Here is a 13,211-nt window from a genome sequence, read left to right on the forward strand (position 1 = left end):
CGTGCCCGGGTGCGGGCGGAGGGCGGGGAACGGGAAGAGCTTTCCCCAGGTGAGGAGAGTCTCGGGGGACGACAGGGCGTGGGGTCGCAGGAGCTGAGGGGCCTTTCCCCGTGAGGGGAGGAGGCTCGGGCGGCGGGACGGCGCGGGGCTCTGGCACCGTCGGTGGGCACAAGGGCACGGCTGGCTGGGGAGGGAGTCAGGCGGTAAAGCCCAGCGAAGCGAAGACCAGGAGATTAGGATCATTTTTGCTTTGGTCTCATGGCACTTACACCCAAGCGGCACCTCACCTACACGCCTCTACCTGCATCTGACAGCCCGGCTGTCTCAGCCGCCTTCCCCCTTGCTCCCTTCTCGACTGACACTCACCAGTGGGACTCGCGGGTTTGCTTTGGTTAATCTTTTCCTTTTCTCATTGAGCTGTGTAGCTGGTCTCCCAGCAGCTGTGCAGACATATAATTAACTGCATAAAATCCCTTAACAAACAGCTCTTGCAGAATGGTTCCGAAATGTGTTTTCTACAGATGGGTAATTGTAACTTCTCTTTGCAGCTGTGTTTTAATTTGTTGTTGTCCCAATGCACTGTAATTATCATATAAGTTGCTGACAATACCTTTTTCAATATTCCTCGAATTTAAGCTTTTTTACCTAATACTTTGTCTTTTTGCTTTTTTAAACAAGGCTTTTCATACAGTGGATACACACACTAGGAATATGGCACAGTTGTTGGACAATGATCAGTTTTTGGAAACAATTGGGTGAGGATATTGTTACAAAACCTTATTGGGACTTCATAAATAGATACAGAGATCATGTGAACTACGTAATATATAGTCAAAATATAAAACAGTTCCTACAGAAAAATCTTGTAAAGACTTCGTGACAATACAGGAATAGTATAGGTAATGAAGTCATTCTGTAAAATTTGTTGTCTTGCAGGGTGACTGCAAAATCCAGTCTACAGGGTGATCACCCACCATGGCAAGATTATACTGGGTCTCATCTAGGACCAGATAATGGATTGATGGTAACACCTATCAGCAGGACACAAGATCTACTGGTACACAAGTTTTCCTGCTAGATAGAGCAGCTAGAAAAGTAACATATACCCACTATAAGTAACAGAGTTGGGAATAAATAAGCCTGATACATTACCTTACATACATTTGCAAATACATACAATTTGATAGATACAATCACTGAACTCATGAAACAACATGTAGTGTCTCTTTTTTCTAAATTCTCTCCCAGATGACACCAAGTTGGGTAAGTGCAGAGACCTGTTTGAGGGCAGGAAGGCTCTTCAGAGGGACCTGGACAGGCTGGATTGATGGGCCAAGGCTAATTGCATGAGGTTCAACAAGGCCAAGGGTCAGGTCCTGCACTTGGGCCACAACAACCTCAGGCAATGCTGCAGGCTTGGTGCAGAGCAGCTTGAGAGCTGTCTCACAGAAAAGGACCTGAGCATGTTAATCGACAGCCATCTGAGCATGAGCCAGCAGTGTGCCCAGGTGGCCAAGAAGGCCAATAGCATCCTGGCCTGTATCAAAACAAGTGTCACCAGCAGGACCAAGGAGGTGATTGTCCCCTTGTACTCAGCACTGGTGAGGCTACACCTCAAATACTGTGTCCAATTCTGGGCCCTTCACTACAAAAAGGACACGGAGGTGCAGGAGCCTGTCCAGAGGTGGGCAACAAAGCCAGTGAAGGGTTTAGAGAACAAGTTTGATGAAAAAGGAGCAGCTGAGGGAGCTGGGATGTTTAGCCTAGAGGAGGCTGAGAGGAGATAGGATCAATCTCTACAATTCCCTGAAGGGAGGGAGGAATCGATCTCTCCAGTAAGGAATGATAAAGCAGGAGGAAATGGATTTAAGTTGCGCCAGGGGAGGTTTAGTTTGAACATTAGGAAGAACTTTTTCACAGAGAGCATTATTAAACATTTGAACAGGCTGCCTGAGGAGGTGCTGGAGTCACCATCCCTAGAGAGATTAAAAAAAAATGTAGAGAAGTACTGGGACTTGATCTTAAAGGTCTTTTCCAACCATAACAATCTTATGACTCTATGATTCTCCTATTTCTTGTCTTCCCATCTTCTCCAAACTAAACTGTCTTTCACTTGCCGTTAGCTCACAATCTGGGAGTATTCTGCTAGCTTCTTTTCCTTTGCATCCCACATCCAAAAGACTATGATAGAACCTACAATTCTGCGATTCATGGGTATGCACTGCCAGCTGACAGCTATCCTCAGCTCTTTATTTTTTGTCACATTTGAGCAGCACATTTCATTTCTCATACTGCATTTTTTTTTTCTTATTTGATTTATAGAGATTACAAATTAAGAAAATGCAGTCTAAAAAGGTACAAACCACAGAGGAATGGCTAAGAACCTACAGTTTAGAATCCTTGCAATTAACATTAGAACATCTGGTAAATGAAGGCAATACTATTTTGTAAGTACAACCCTGCCCTTTCTTTAGTCAGTCCTAATTTGTGTGCATCTCAAATGCTAATCATGCATAGTCTTCCAGCAATTCAAGAAACTGTGTTGAAGAGATAAAGTTTACAGAAGAGACTGTTATCAATTTTGAGTCCAGACTTTCAGAGTAAGTATCATTCTTGTTTATGGTTCTGATGCGTAACTGATTCTATATCCTCATCCCTCATGACTACAGGTACTGCCCTAAATTGTTATCTCTGGGACCTTCAGAGTATCTCAGCGTTAAATCTTTTCTGCTGAGATATAGAGTAGGTGATAATTATATGTCACTACAACTGGGGGGTTTTTATCTTTTTTAAAGAAGGTGCCAATCAACCATGTTTTAAACTGAAGCAGTTAGCTCATTTTATAAAGGCAGATAGTGAATGGTTGGGTTTTAATAGGTAATACTGCATATATGTGGGTTATGTTCACTGTAACTTGGATTAGTTTCAAGTCATGGAACTAGTTGGATCGTGTGGAACTTAAAGTTTTCTAAGTGAATTTGAAATGTATAAAATCAAGGAAACTGAAATAGAGGAAAATATTTAACTAATAGGTTCAATAAGCTGTAGAGTAATCATTATGTTTTTGCTGGTCTTCACAATACTTGTGAGACTATTCCTAGGAGTGCCACAACTTCAGCAGACTTCAGTGTGTCAATCATGAAGCTCCAGAATCTTCAGAAGGCCCCACCTTCAGTACTTGGGCCCTGCACCATCTAAGCAAAGCATCTGCAAATCTGGTTTAAAAAACAAGTAGCTTTTGTGGATTTGAAAAAGCAAAAAGGCAGCAAGGATAGCAGGCAATTTTTCCTCAGGTTATACCTGTGTTGAAATGAAACTGTTGGAAGTGCTACAGTTAGTCTGACATTTCAGTGAGTGTTCTGCCTTTCAGTCACAAGGGTATTTCATGAGTGTCTTAAGCAATAGTGTAGTTTGTATTAAATACATCTCTGGACAGTAACTTGTGTGTAGTGAACTAAACTCAGGTTTGCCTGATCTTCTGTTGTTCACACATACACATGATAAATACTCATCTCATGTCTCTGAACAGAATAAGTCAGCAACTGATTACAAAACATTTCAGTGATGCAGTTTTTCAGACAGCTACATATCTAATCAAACAGCTTAAGAGAAAGAAGTATCAAAATGGGTTTAGCCCTGTAAACACCAGTTGTAGAACACCAAAACTAGTATTTTTAAATACTGTTTCTCACAGAACTTGCATCTGTGAGAAAAAGAATGTGATGAAGACAGATGGTTGAATGTTACATTGATGCACAACTCCCTTAGCTAAATGTGTGCTGTACCTCTTGTCAGAGTGATTGAACTTTACCAACAACGAATTCAATGGCTGTTGCAGGACAGCAGAAAGGTAACTTTAACTTTGCAGTAGATTTTTAGAATGGAGCTGTATACAGCATTAAAGAACAAATTAACTTTTGAATATTAGTGAAAAGAGGCTTCCAGAAAGCTAATGCATTTTCATTATTTACTGTGAGTTACACATCATACGCAGTGATACTTGGCAGTGCATTGTTTTTCTTGATCTTTCATGGTTATGCAGTTTTCTGCTTTCTAGGTCTAGTGTTTTTCTTTCTCTTAGCAATCTTAAGCATTAGGACTTCTCAGCATGATTAAACAAGCAGACAATGCTGAGCTTAACTTTCTGTCTGCCTGGAGTGGAGCTCTCCTCTTCTGCCCTTTCTTGCACAGCTGGATAATTAGTTATGTGCCTAGCAGTGCTGATGCTCAGGAACAGGAGAGAGATATAATTCCCTCTAAAAGAGGACAGAGAAAGAAGCAATATTCCAAACTCTAACTTCCACTAAGTTGCTCGATTTAGCCTGAAGGAGAGACCACAGACAGAATTATTTTTTGTCTTCTCAAATAATAAATAGGTTGTCCTGGGACTGAGGTAGTAGATTCACTTGTGAGGATAAACTGGGAGCCAATACAGTAGGCCTCTTTTTTTTCCTTCCTTCCCTTTGGCTCTATCACCGTGTCATCTTTCTACTCAAAAGCTTCAAGTGAAAATAAATACCTAATATTTTATTTTGAATTAGTGGTGTACAGAATAAAGAGTAATTTTATTAAACTTTAGAGAAGCTTAGTATTTATAATGACTTTTCTCTTTTAAGGTGTTTGGCCTTATAAAGGGATCCAAAGTTGGACTTATGGTTCATGTATCTCATATGTGTTGTGGATCTAGACTACTGGATTTTCAGAATGACCTTTTGGTAAGTAAGAATAGTGCAGACTTTGTCAATTATAATATAGTAAGCAAGCTTTTATATAACTACAAGCCAGGAACTAGGTAGGAAAAAAGTCTACTGAAATTGATAATATAGAATACAGTAAAAGTTTTCTATTGTAGAAAAGTATGTTTCTTTATTATAACTCAAGGGAAGCTATTGTGTCCCTCTACTCTGCTCTGGTAAGGCCATATCTGAAGTATTGCATCCAGTTCTGAGCTCCCCAGTTCAAGAGTGGTAGAGAACTACTGGAGAGAGTCCAGCTGAGGGCTACCAAGGTGATCAGTGGACCAGAGCATCTCTCTGATGAGGAAAGGCTGCGAGACCTGGGGCTGTTCAGCCTGGAGAAGGCTGAAGGAGGTATCTTATCAACACCTATAAAGGGCAGATGTTCAGAGGATGGGGTCAGTCCTTTTTTCTGTAGTGCCCAGTAACGGGACAAAGGGCAACAGGAACAAACCGGACCACAGGAAGTTTCACTTGAACACAAAGAGGAACTTCTTTCCTGTGAGGTTGAGGGAGCTCTGGCACAGGCTGCCCAGAGAGGCTATGGAGTCTCCATCTCTGGAGGTTTTCAGAACCCACCTGGACATGTTCCTTTACAACCTGATTGAGGTGAACCTGCTTTAGAGGTTCCTTCCAAACTCCACCATGCTGTGTGAGTCAGTGTGTATGTTTTAAATGTCTTTGAGAGTGTTAACATCTAGATCCAAATTAACTCTAGTATGTGCTATAATAATACTTCCTAGTACTTGGAGGTTTCTCAGCTCTTGTACTATCATTCTCTATGGAATAAACTTGCCTAACAGAAACAGCTGTTAGACCTAGAACCAAGTTGTACATACAGCTATTTATAGTAATTAGTTTCCTTATACCTTTGTGTTTTGTCACAAAGCACACTAAACAATGTTGGCCAGAACTTTGATGAGTTAATTCCTGAAATCTCCAAAGAAACTTGTCTTTTATCCTGCTCTTTATTTTTATAAATTTTTGTAGTAAGGGGGGAAGCTGTAATGTATCTGGTTTACTCTGTAACTTTGAAGCTTCATGTAGTTTAATTTCCTGCATTCAGAAATTATTTAAAGTCACTTTATATTATCTGCATTTTTCATTTGTGTCTTTTAAATAAAACTCCTTCAAGAGAATTCTATTTCCACACAGTCTGGTTTGCTTAACCTTAATACCTGAACTGTTGTTTAGTCTTATCCATGAATTATGTATTAAATATTTTTTAGTAATTGCTTAATGAGTGGATATGACCATTCTAGACCAGCCTGTTGTTTCATGTGCTTGTCAACTGAAGAGAAAAATTAGTATCAGCACAACAAATATTCCCTGCCTCATAAACAAATAGACTGGATTACCAATGTTTGCAGGTTTTGTTTCTGTACTCCTTAACAAATATTTGGCTCTATATGACTTTTTCCTGGAAGCTTTTCTCTGTGGCAGCTGAAAATATTGCCATCAGCTGTTTTTAGGAAATTACTATTTTTATTCTTTTACATAATAATCCTACTAGAAGCAGCATGGACAATAATGCATTAACAATTTTTTATTCATTAGTGCTTAATAGATGAGCAGCTGTGTCATAAGAAGCAATTGTACTGCCTCTCATTCAATACAGAAATTTCACTACTGTGGGAGAGTCCAAAAACCATCAATATTCACGTGTAAGTAAGTTCATTTCTCTGAAAAACAAAGTTGTTTTGTACAAGACCTCTGTTTAATTGGGCACATCTCCTGTAGGTAATAAATAATATTTTTCATCTTGTGCCTGCAGTAATTTGTAAGATGGAAAAAAAGCAATTAATTTTAAATGCAGTCAGTGATTTCAAGCTGGTTGTTCTTGCTTACAATACCTTAGCAGCTCCTGTGGTTTGTAGAAGTCTTTGGGATTTCTGTCTTATTTAGCACCTGCCTGTTAAGTGTACATTTTCCTTTTTGTTTTTTCCCCCTAGGCTACATGAAGCAAGACAGTGGATACAACAGCTGGAGCCTGGTCAAGGCTGCAATATGCTGAAAGCCTTAAAACATGTTCTTACAATAAAAGAACTGAATTCTCTGGTTCTTATTGTAGGAAGCTGGTAAATTCATTATCTGTCCTAACAACCAGCTTTAACTTGGATACAGAACTGGTACAAGAATCTGAACTTGATGCAAAAATAAATAGAAAAATTGAGATCCATATTATATATATTTTTAGTTCATAACAATGAATTCCTTTGTTTCTCCCCATTTTTACTATTTATAAATCTTTTTTTTCTGATAGAAAACTCCATTTTATCATTTGCAGATCAGTTATCACAGTAATCCCTTGAGAGTCTGCTAGCTCTAATGTTACATCAATAAAAAGCTTTCAGCATCATTGAGGATGTCACTGAAAGGGTCCACTCCGCTGGGAAGATTAGATGATGAGCTAGATTTTGCTGTAAAGTAGCATTAAGCATTCAAAGATAGACTTCTCTCTGTGATCTTGGTGCTGATGGAAAACTGCAAAAGTCTGACTAAATAAATGAAACCAGGCTGAGATTAGATAAATTATGGACTTAAATTCAAATTGTGATAGTTCTACCATCATAATTTGAAATCTTGCAGTACTGGAGTCAGGACTACAAGAAAAGACCACAGTAAGGATTCTGGGAGTGTTACTGTACTCTTAATTTATTCATTGTATTTATTTTAAACGTGAAAAAAAGGGACGATGTAAACTTGGCAAGCTCCATATTTAGGGTGATTGAGGTTACTTTTTAGCTAGCTTACTGAACACACAGTGTTCAGTTAAAAGGTTCTAAGTTCTGCTTAGATCTGCTTTGAAGAGAAAGCAAGGGTTTTTAGTTTGTGCAAGTGAAAACTTGCTCAATTTCTGTCCCTGGCAGAAGTGTTTCTGGAAAGAAAAGGTTTTACTAGCCATGAGAATCCATTGAAACTCAGGGAGTGAAAGCTGTGTGAGTCATGAAATTCTAAATACAAAGCAGAATTTAACTTTCTTTGGTGCCTTTGGAAGACAATGACACCCTTACATACAGTTGAAGATCTGAGTTGAAAATTTTTCTATCACAGTTTATCACAGGGGGCAAACCCACAGTTCCTGATTTTTAGCTTCTAGAGCTAGCAAGGAATAATTTCGAGTATTTTGTTTACAAGCACTTCTGAAGTGGAATAGAAACTTAGTGCTTTTATTGTCATTCAGATTTTCAGGACAGAACCAAACCCCAGTAGTGGTACCTCAGTAACTGTTGAAAGAGGGAGAGAGGAGGTCAAGTTATGATAAATGACTGAATTACATTGCCATGATTTGTTTTTTCCCACTTAATTTTCTTCCCTGCCTTCTTCAGTATGACCTTTTTTCTCCATTTGACTACTGCTATTGCTAATATATTTTTTTTTCCTCATTTATTTATTTATATCAGCCCTGATCAGTCTTTGGAAATACTGTCTGGCTATGCTCAACAGTGTATGCTGGGGAGAAAACTGCACACTCATGTCATTACATATGATTGCAGCAATCCTGCTTCTCTTGTAAGTAATTGTGTTAATACTAACTTCCTCGAGTGTCCTGTTGTTTGTTTCCTATTCAACTGCAATGTTGTCTCTCACAAACCTGTGGGAAGTTAACTTATTGAAGAGTTCTTGATCTAGAGTTGTTTTTTCTTTAGAGCAGATTTGCACATATAAAAAAAAATATTTGTAGGATTTGTCTTAGTTCATACCAAAGCCAGAAGTAGCAACCAAGTGGTGTTGACAGGGTTGGCAGCTACAGGGAAGCAGTGTTTCCCAGATAATCATCCAGTGTGTTTAGAGAAGACTTTGGGTGAAAACAGAAACATAGAAATTGGGTAAGCAGTATTGCAATAAGGATGAGTGGGCAGGGAGAGGGATCATAGGAGAAATGCAGGGAGTTGGGAGTGAGATCATAGGAGTATGACAGTCTCTCAGAGAAGAATATTTTTGTACAGAATAGCATCAGTGCAAGAGCTAGCAGTCTTGCTTAAATTATACTTGATCACGGGCAGTGGTTTGGATATTGGCAGTGACAGCCTGAAGGAAGAGGAGAACGGAAGGATAAGACCTCCTGCTGAAAGTGTTAGTCATAGAAGTGATAAGGATGTGGTCAATAAACCTGTGTTTATTTCCCTCTGCAACTGAAAACACATTCCCAAAAGTGCAATAAATTTTGCAGATAATGGTCACTTGCTTTTGATCAGCTTTGGCATAGAAGCTTGGTTTTAGGTATTGATTGCTTTTTTAAGCTTATTCCTAAGGCAAATAGTGACTTAAGTGATAGGGAGGACACAGTTAAAATCCTAGTTTGAAGAGAAGATTGGATGCAGTAAGGATATTGCAGCTGTAGGGAAAAAAAGATTGCAGTAGTAGGTGGCAGAAGAGATGGAGATGGGAGAGGTGAAAAAGCAGCAGAGTTAATTGCAGACATCAGTGATATTCATTTGATTTGACTAGCACAAGCCTGCCTTCAAAGGAAGAGAAAGAATCTGACTTTTTAATAGGAGGTGACTAGACTTGACCCCTATTGCCTGTTTTTATAGTTTCTTTACTGAGTTAGTTAGTCAGCCATTTTTAAATAAGTGATAAAAAAAATGGGAACGTAATTACATTGGCTTTCTCTCCACATGTACCTCAAAGATTCTTTCTCCATCTCTAGTTGACACTTGAATACAACAACGCTGTTATCAAGTGAGACTACCAAGTCAAACTACATTTCTTCCTGTTTATATATGTAGGCAATTCTAAAGAACCTTGCAGAAGCTGTAAGTGGGCGTTACCATTGCTACTCTTCAAAGGGAGAGGTGAGTGACAGCTAGAGAGACAATGCATTTTTCTCCCTTCTTGATGATTTTTCACTTTTGGATGGTAAACTAATAATCATCTGAGTAAAAGTTTATAGCAAGACCTGATGCTGAGTCTCTGTCATAGAAGTGCTGAGGATGTGGTCAATGAACCTGTGGTTAGTTCTTTCTGCAACTCAAAATGCTTTCCTAAATGCATAATAAATTTTGCAGATCATAGAATGGTAGGGACTGGAAGGGACCTTTAGAGATCTAGTCCAACCCCCCTGCAGAAGCAGGTCCACCTACATCAGGTCACACGGGAATGTGTCCAGGCGGGTCTCGAAGACCTCCAAGGAAGGAGACTCCACACCCTCCCAGGGCAGCCTATTCACAGACTTAAAAGTAGATGAATAGGATGAATTCTGTGGCTTATTGTAGACTGATTGAAAGAAAATAAAATAATATCTTGATTATAAAATTAAGAGAAACTTCTATGCAGTGCATTAGATACATTTACACTCAGTTCTGCTGTGTCAGGCTGTCTTGTATAGATATATCACATCAAAGTAAGAAAGCAGTGTTTCACTGGTATTTGAATAATTGTTAACCTTTTTTCCCTCTTTGTTTTTATATGTACAGAATTTTGATAGCAGTGATTTTCATTTACTGCTTCAGGAATCCCAGAAAGCTAAGGACCTACTCAAGAGCATCAAATGGACTTTTCAAAGAAAAACTGATGGCTCACTTATTGGTAGAATAACAGATGTATGTATCTTTTTAATTTCAGGTGTGCTTTGAAGTGTTAGGGGTAGGTTTATTTTTCACGATACAAAGAAAAGTGATATGATTAATCAGCTATTTTGATAAGTGAACATTGAATATTATATATTGGACAGCCATTGTAAAAGCAAGTTAAGGCCAAAGCCAGTAAAGGAGACATTTTGCTGTTTTCCAAAATGCATGAAGTTTTATAAACCAGCCAAAATATAATTAAAAGAACATTTTACCATGATCATAAGGGAATTCCATGAGAATCAGCAGCCTAACTGTATGCACGATCATTTAAATTAAGTTGCAGCAGTCAGTTAAATTGGTAAAAAATTACTTCCACCTGATTAAATTGGACACCTAAATCAGTTGCAAAATGATAAGGACTTGTCTAAATCTATTACTGGTGTTGATGTTAGGAAGCTACAGTCTGTCTGTTAGATATTTATCTTTATTTTGGTCCTGTCATGATGATTTTGCACCATTTATTCTGTACCAAATGTTTCTGTTTTTACGCCTTATTTGACCAACATACCAGAGGTTCTTGCCTCATTTGTCTTTTCTCCAATAAAGTAAATTCTAAGTGCTCTGGGTGAAATATGGGTGTGGAAGAAAAAAAATCTTCTGTGATTTTTCTTTTTTCTATGGACTGTCTGGAATTTCTAGTTCAGCTTTGATCTGGTAGAGAGATTATTTACTTAAGTCTTCCTTTCACCCTGTGCATATAGTCTTAAGTGGAAATGGGCATCTCTTTTTTGCCTTACTGTCATCTCTATACTTTCTGGAGGCCTAAATGTTTAGGAATTGGCTAGATTTCTCTATGGTTGCCAGCCTCCAGTGCTAGAAGTTTGTCAGCGGTGTTTTACAAATTTATGAGGAAATTTTCTGTAAACAAAATGGTCTGTTCTCTGTCACAACTACTTGTCCTGGATATTTTGGATTGAGGGTAAAAAATATGTTAAAACTTGCAAGGTTTAAAGTTTTCTCTTAAAATCCTCTTTAGGTTTCCACAGAACTAGCTAAGACAGCACCTTCCAACTTCTTACCAAAGCCTTCAAAGCATGAAGGACCATTAGTTATTCAAACACCTTGCACACTGGCCAAAACCTCAACAGACTGGCTGAAGACATATGGATTGAAAGGTAGCAGAGAAAGAAAAGCTTAACATGTATGAAACATTCATTAAAGACAGGACACGTGTTTTATTCAATTTCTTTGTTTCTTACTATAGCTAAAAAGTTAGACCTTTATCAAGTTTTGGCTCCCAATGCTTTTTCTCCCGTGGAAGAATTTGTACCTATTCTTAATAAAAAGGTATCATCAACTCTACATGAGGTAAGTGGTGAGGATGCTTGCTTTTTCTTGCTTGTTTGATTTTACTTTTTTTCTTTCTATTGCTACTTAATTGCCATTCAAATCAATACTTTATAAGTTAGCAAAATTCTACAGGCTTTAACTGAAATTAGAGTCATAGATTCAAATGAAATTCTTATGCCATTCTTAATGATCTGGGAAGAAATTCTGTGTTAGTGGAAGCTCATGTAGACTTCTGTAAAGCCATAACTGCATTGTTTTCTTCTAGAAAGCAATGATGCGGTTTGAATGGTATGATGGAACTGTAAAACATATCCATGTTGACCTGCCAGCATTATACAGCTATCAGGTGAGATGTCTGTAGTGATGTGGCTTTGTCAGGACTAGATTATCATCTAATTGTTCCACATTAATTTTCCTGTTATGTAAGTGCTGATGGAATGTATGTGCAGACAGCTGTCCATGTAAGTCTGCAGTGATCTGGTCAGACTTTTACCATTGTGTAAAATCTCTTTACTAAGAATGAAATGCTGCTGTCCAAATGAATGAAAATCTTTAATTTTCCCATTACTATGCTGTCATGTCACTTCTGTGTTAAGCATTTGGCAATAAAAGACTTACTCAAATTATTTTTTTTATTTAGATTTTCTTTATTTTATCCATAGAAACTCCTTGCTAAAATGGTGAGAATCTATGAGAAACGAATTGACTGGTTGTCTGTTGCTAGCAGAAGAATATGGGGAAGTGTTTGTGAAAGGAGGTAATCATACCTGGATAGCCTGGTGTTTTGTATATTGCTGATGGTTCTTCTTTGCCAGCTTTTGCTTTATGTGTACATATATTTAGATTTAGATGTAGAGATAACAGTTGCAGATATAACCAGTGTAGACAATCCACTTCTGAAAACAGATATTGCTGTTGAGCTTTTTTTAATCATGCAGTGTATTTAATGAATCCAGATAAGTCAATACAAAACTACAGTTTCCGTGAGACAGAATAAGACTCTTAAATACGAGTTATCTAGTAGAACATTTTGAGGAATGTTCTATCTTAAATCACACATAAACAGAACCTGATGTTTCTGGCAGTGTTTACAGTCAGGTTTCCAAATCCATGGGATTAGTATTTATGCCTAGAGGTTTTCTGCACAGCCTCTGATGGGTTCTTATCCAACGATGAGCATTGACTTAGCTACTACCTTCTACCTGCACGACTTGTTGAAGTGCATTCTAGTGCCAGATGACAAATATCAGTGCAGATATACTCAAAAATCCAAGATTTTTTTCCCCCTGCATGAGGTTGGAAGTCTGATTACAGGTTTGAGGATGATACTTCTTCACATTGTGTCTGAGGCCTTACCCAACCTCAACCGTACAGTTGCTCTTCTTGCTCTGTTTACGATCCTTGAATATGAAGTTTCAGGCAAACAGAAGATAGCTGAGGCCACTGTTACTAGAGTTGCTGTTACTTTTCTTGTTCATTGACCAAGGATTGAATTAGTCCATCTGGCCACTGTATTTTATTGGGAACTCATATCCAACTGTCACATCTGATATTCTTTTCATAACCGTTCCTCACAAGGTATCCCAAGATGTACTGACCATGTTGAAGA

General features: G+C 38.3%; 1 protein-coding gene across 4 annotated transcripts in view; it reads left to right on the plus strand.

Moving 5' to 3' along the window:
- The first annotated feature begins 2,511 nt into the window (after positions 1-2,511).
- VWA3A (von Willebrand factor A domain containing 3A) overlaps positions 2,512-13,211 on the plus strand; it is a 30,085-nt gene continuing 19,385 nt past the window's right edge. For all 4 annotated transcript variants that reach the window (XM_061992907.1, XM_061992909.1, XM_061992908.1 and 1 more), the window contains exons 1-11: positions 2,512-2,600; positions 4,617-4,715; positions 6,294-6,400; positions 6,689-6,814; positions 8,141-8,249; positions 9,470-9,535; positions 10,157-10,282; positions 11,289-11,427; positions 11,517-11,620; positions 11,868-11,948; positions 12,265-12,359. In XM_061992907.1, coding sequence (XP_061848891.1) covers positions 4,653-4,715; positions 6,294-6,400; positions 6,689-6,814; positions 8,141-8,249; positions 9,470-9,535; positions 10,157-10,282; positions 11,289-11,427; positions 11,517-11,620; positions 11,868-11,948; positions 12,265-12,359 — 1,016 coding nt within the window. In that variant the 5' untranslated portion in view covers positions 2,512-2,600; positions 4,617-4,652. The remainder of the gene's footprint in view (positions 2,601-4,616; positions 4,716-6,293; positions 6,401-6,688; positions 6,815-8,140; positions 8,250-9,469; positions 9,536-10,156; positions 10,283-11,288; positions 11,428-11,516; positions 11,621-11,867; positions 11,949-12,264; positions 12,360-13,211) is intronic.

Source organism: Colius striatus, chromosome 3 (assembly GCF_028858725.1).
Source record: "Colius striatus isolate bColStr4 chromosome 3, bColStr4.1.hap1, whole genome shotgun sequence".
Lineage (NCBI taxonomy): Eukaryota > Metazoa > Chordata > Aves > Coliiformes > Coliidae > Colius > Colius striatus.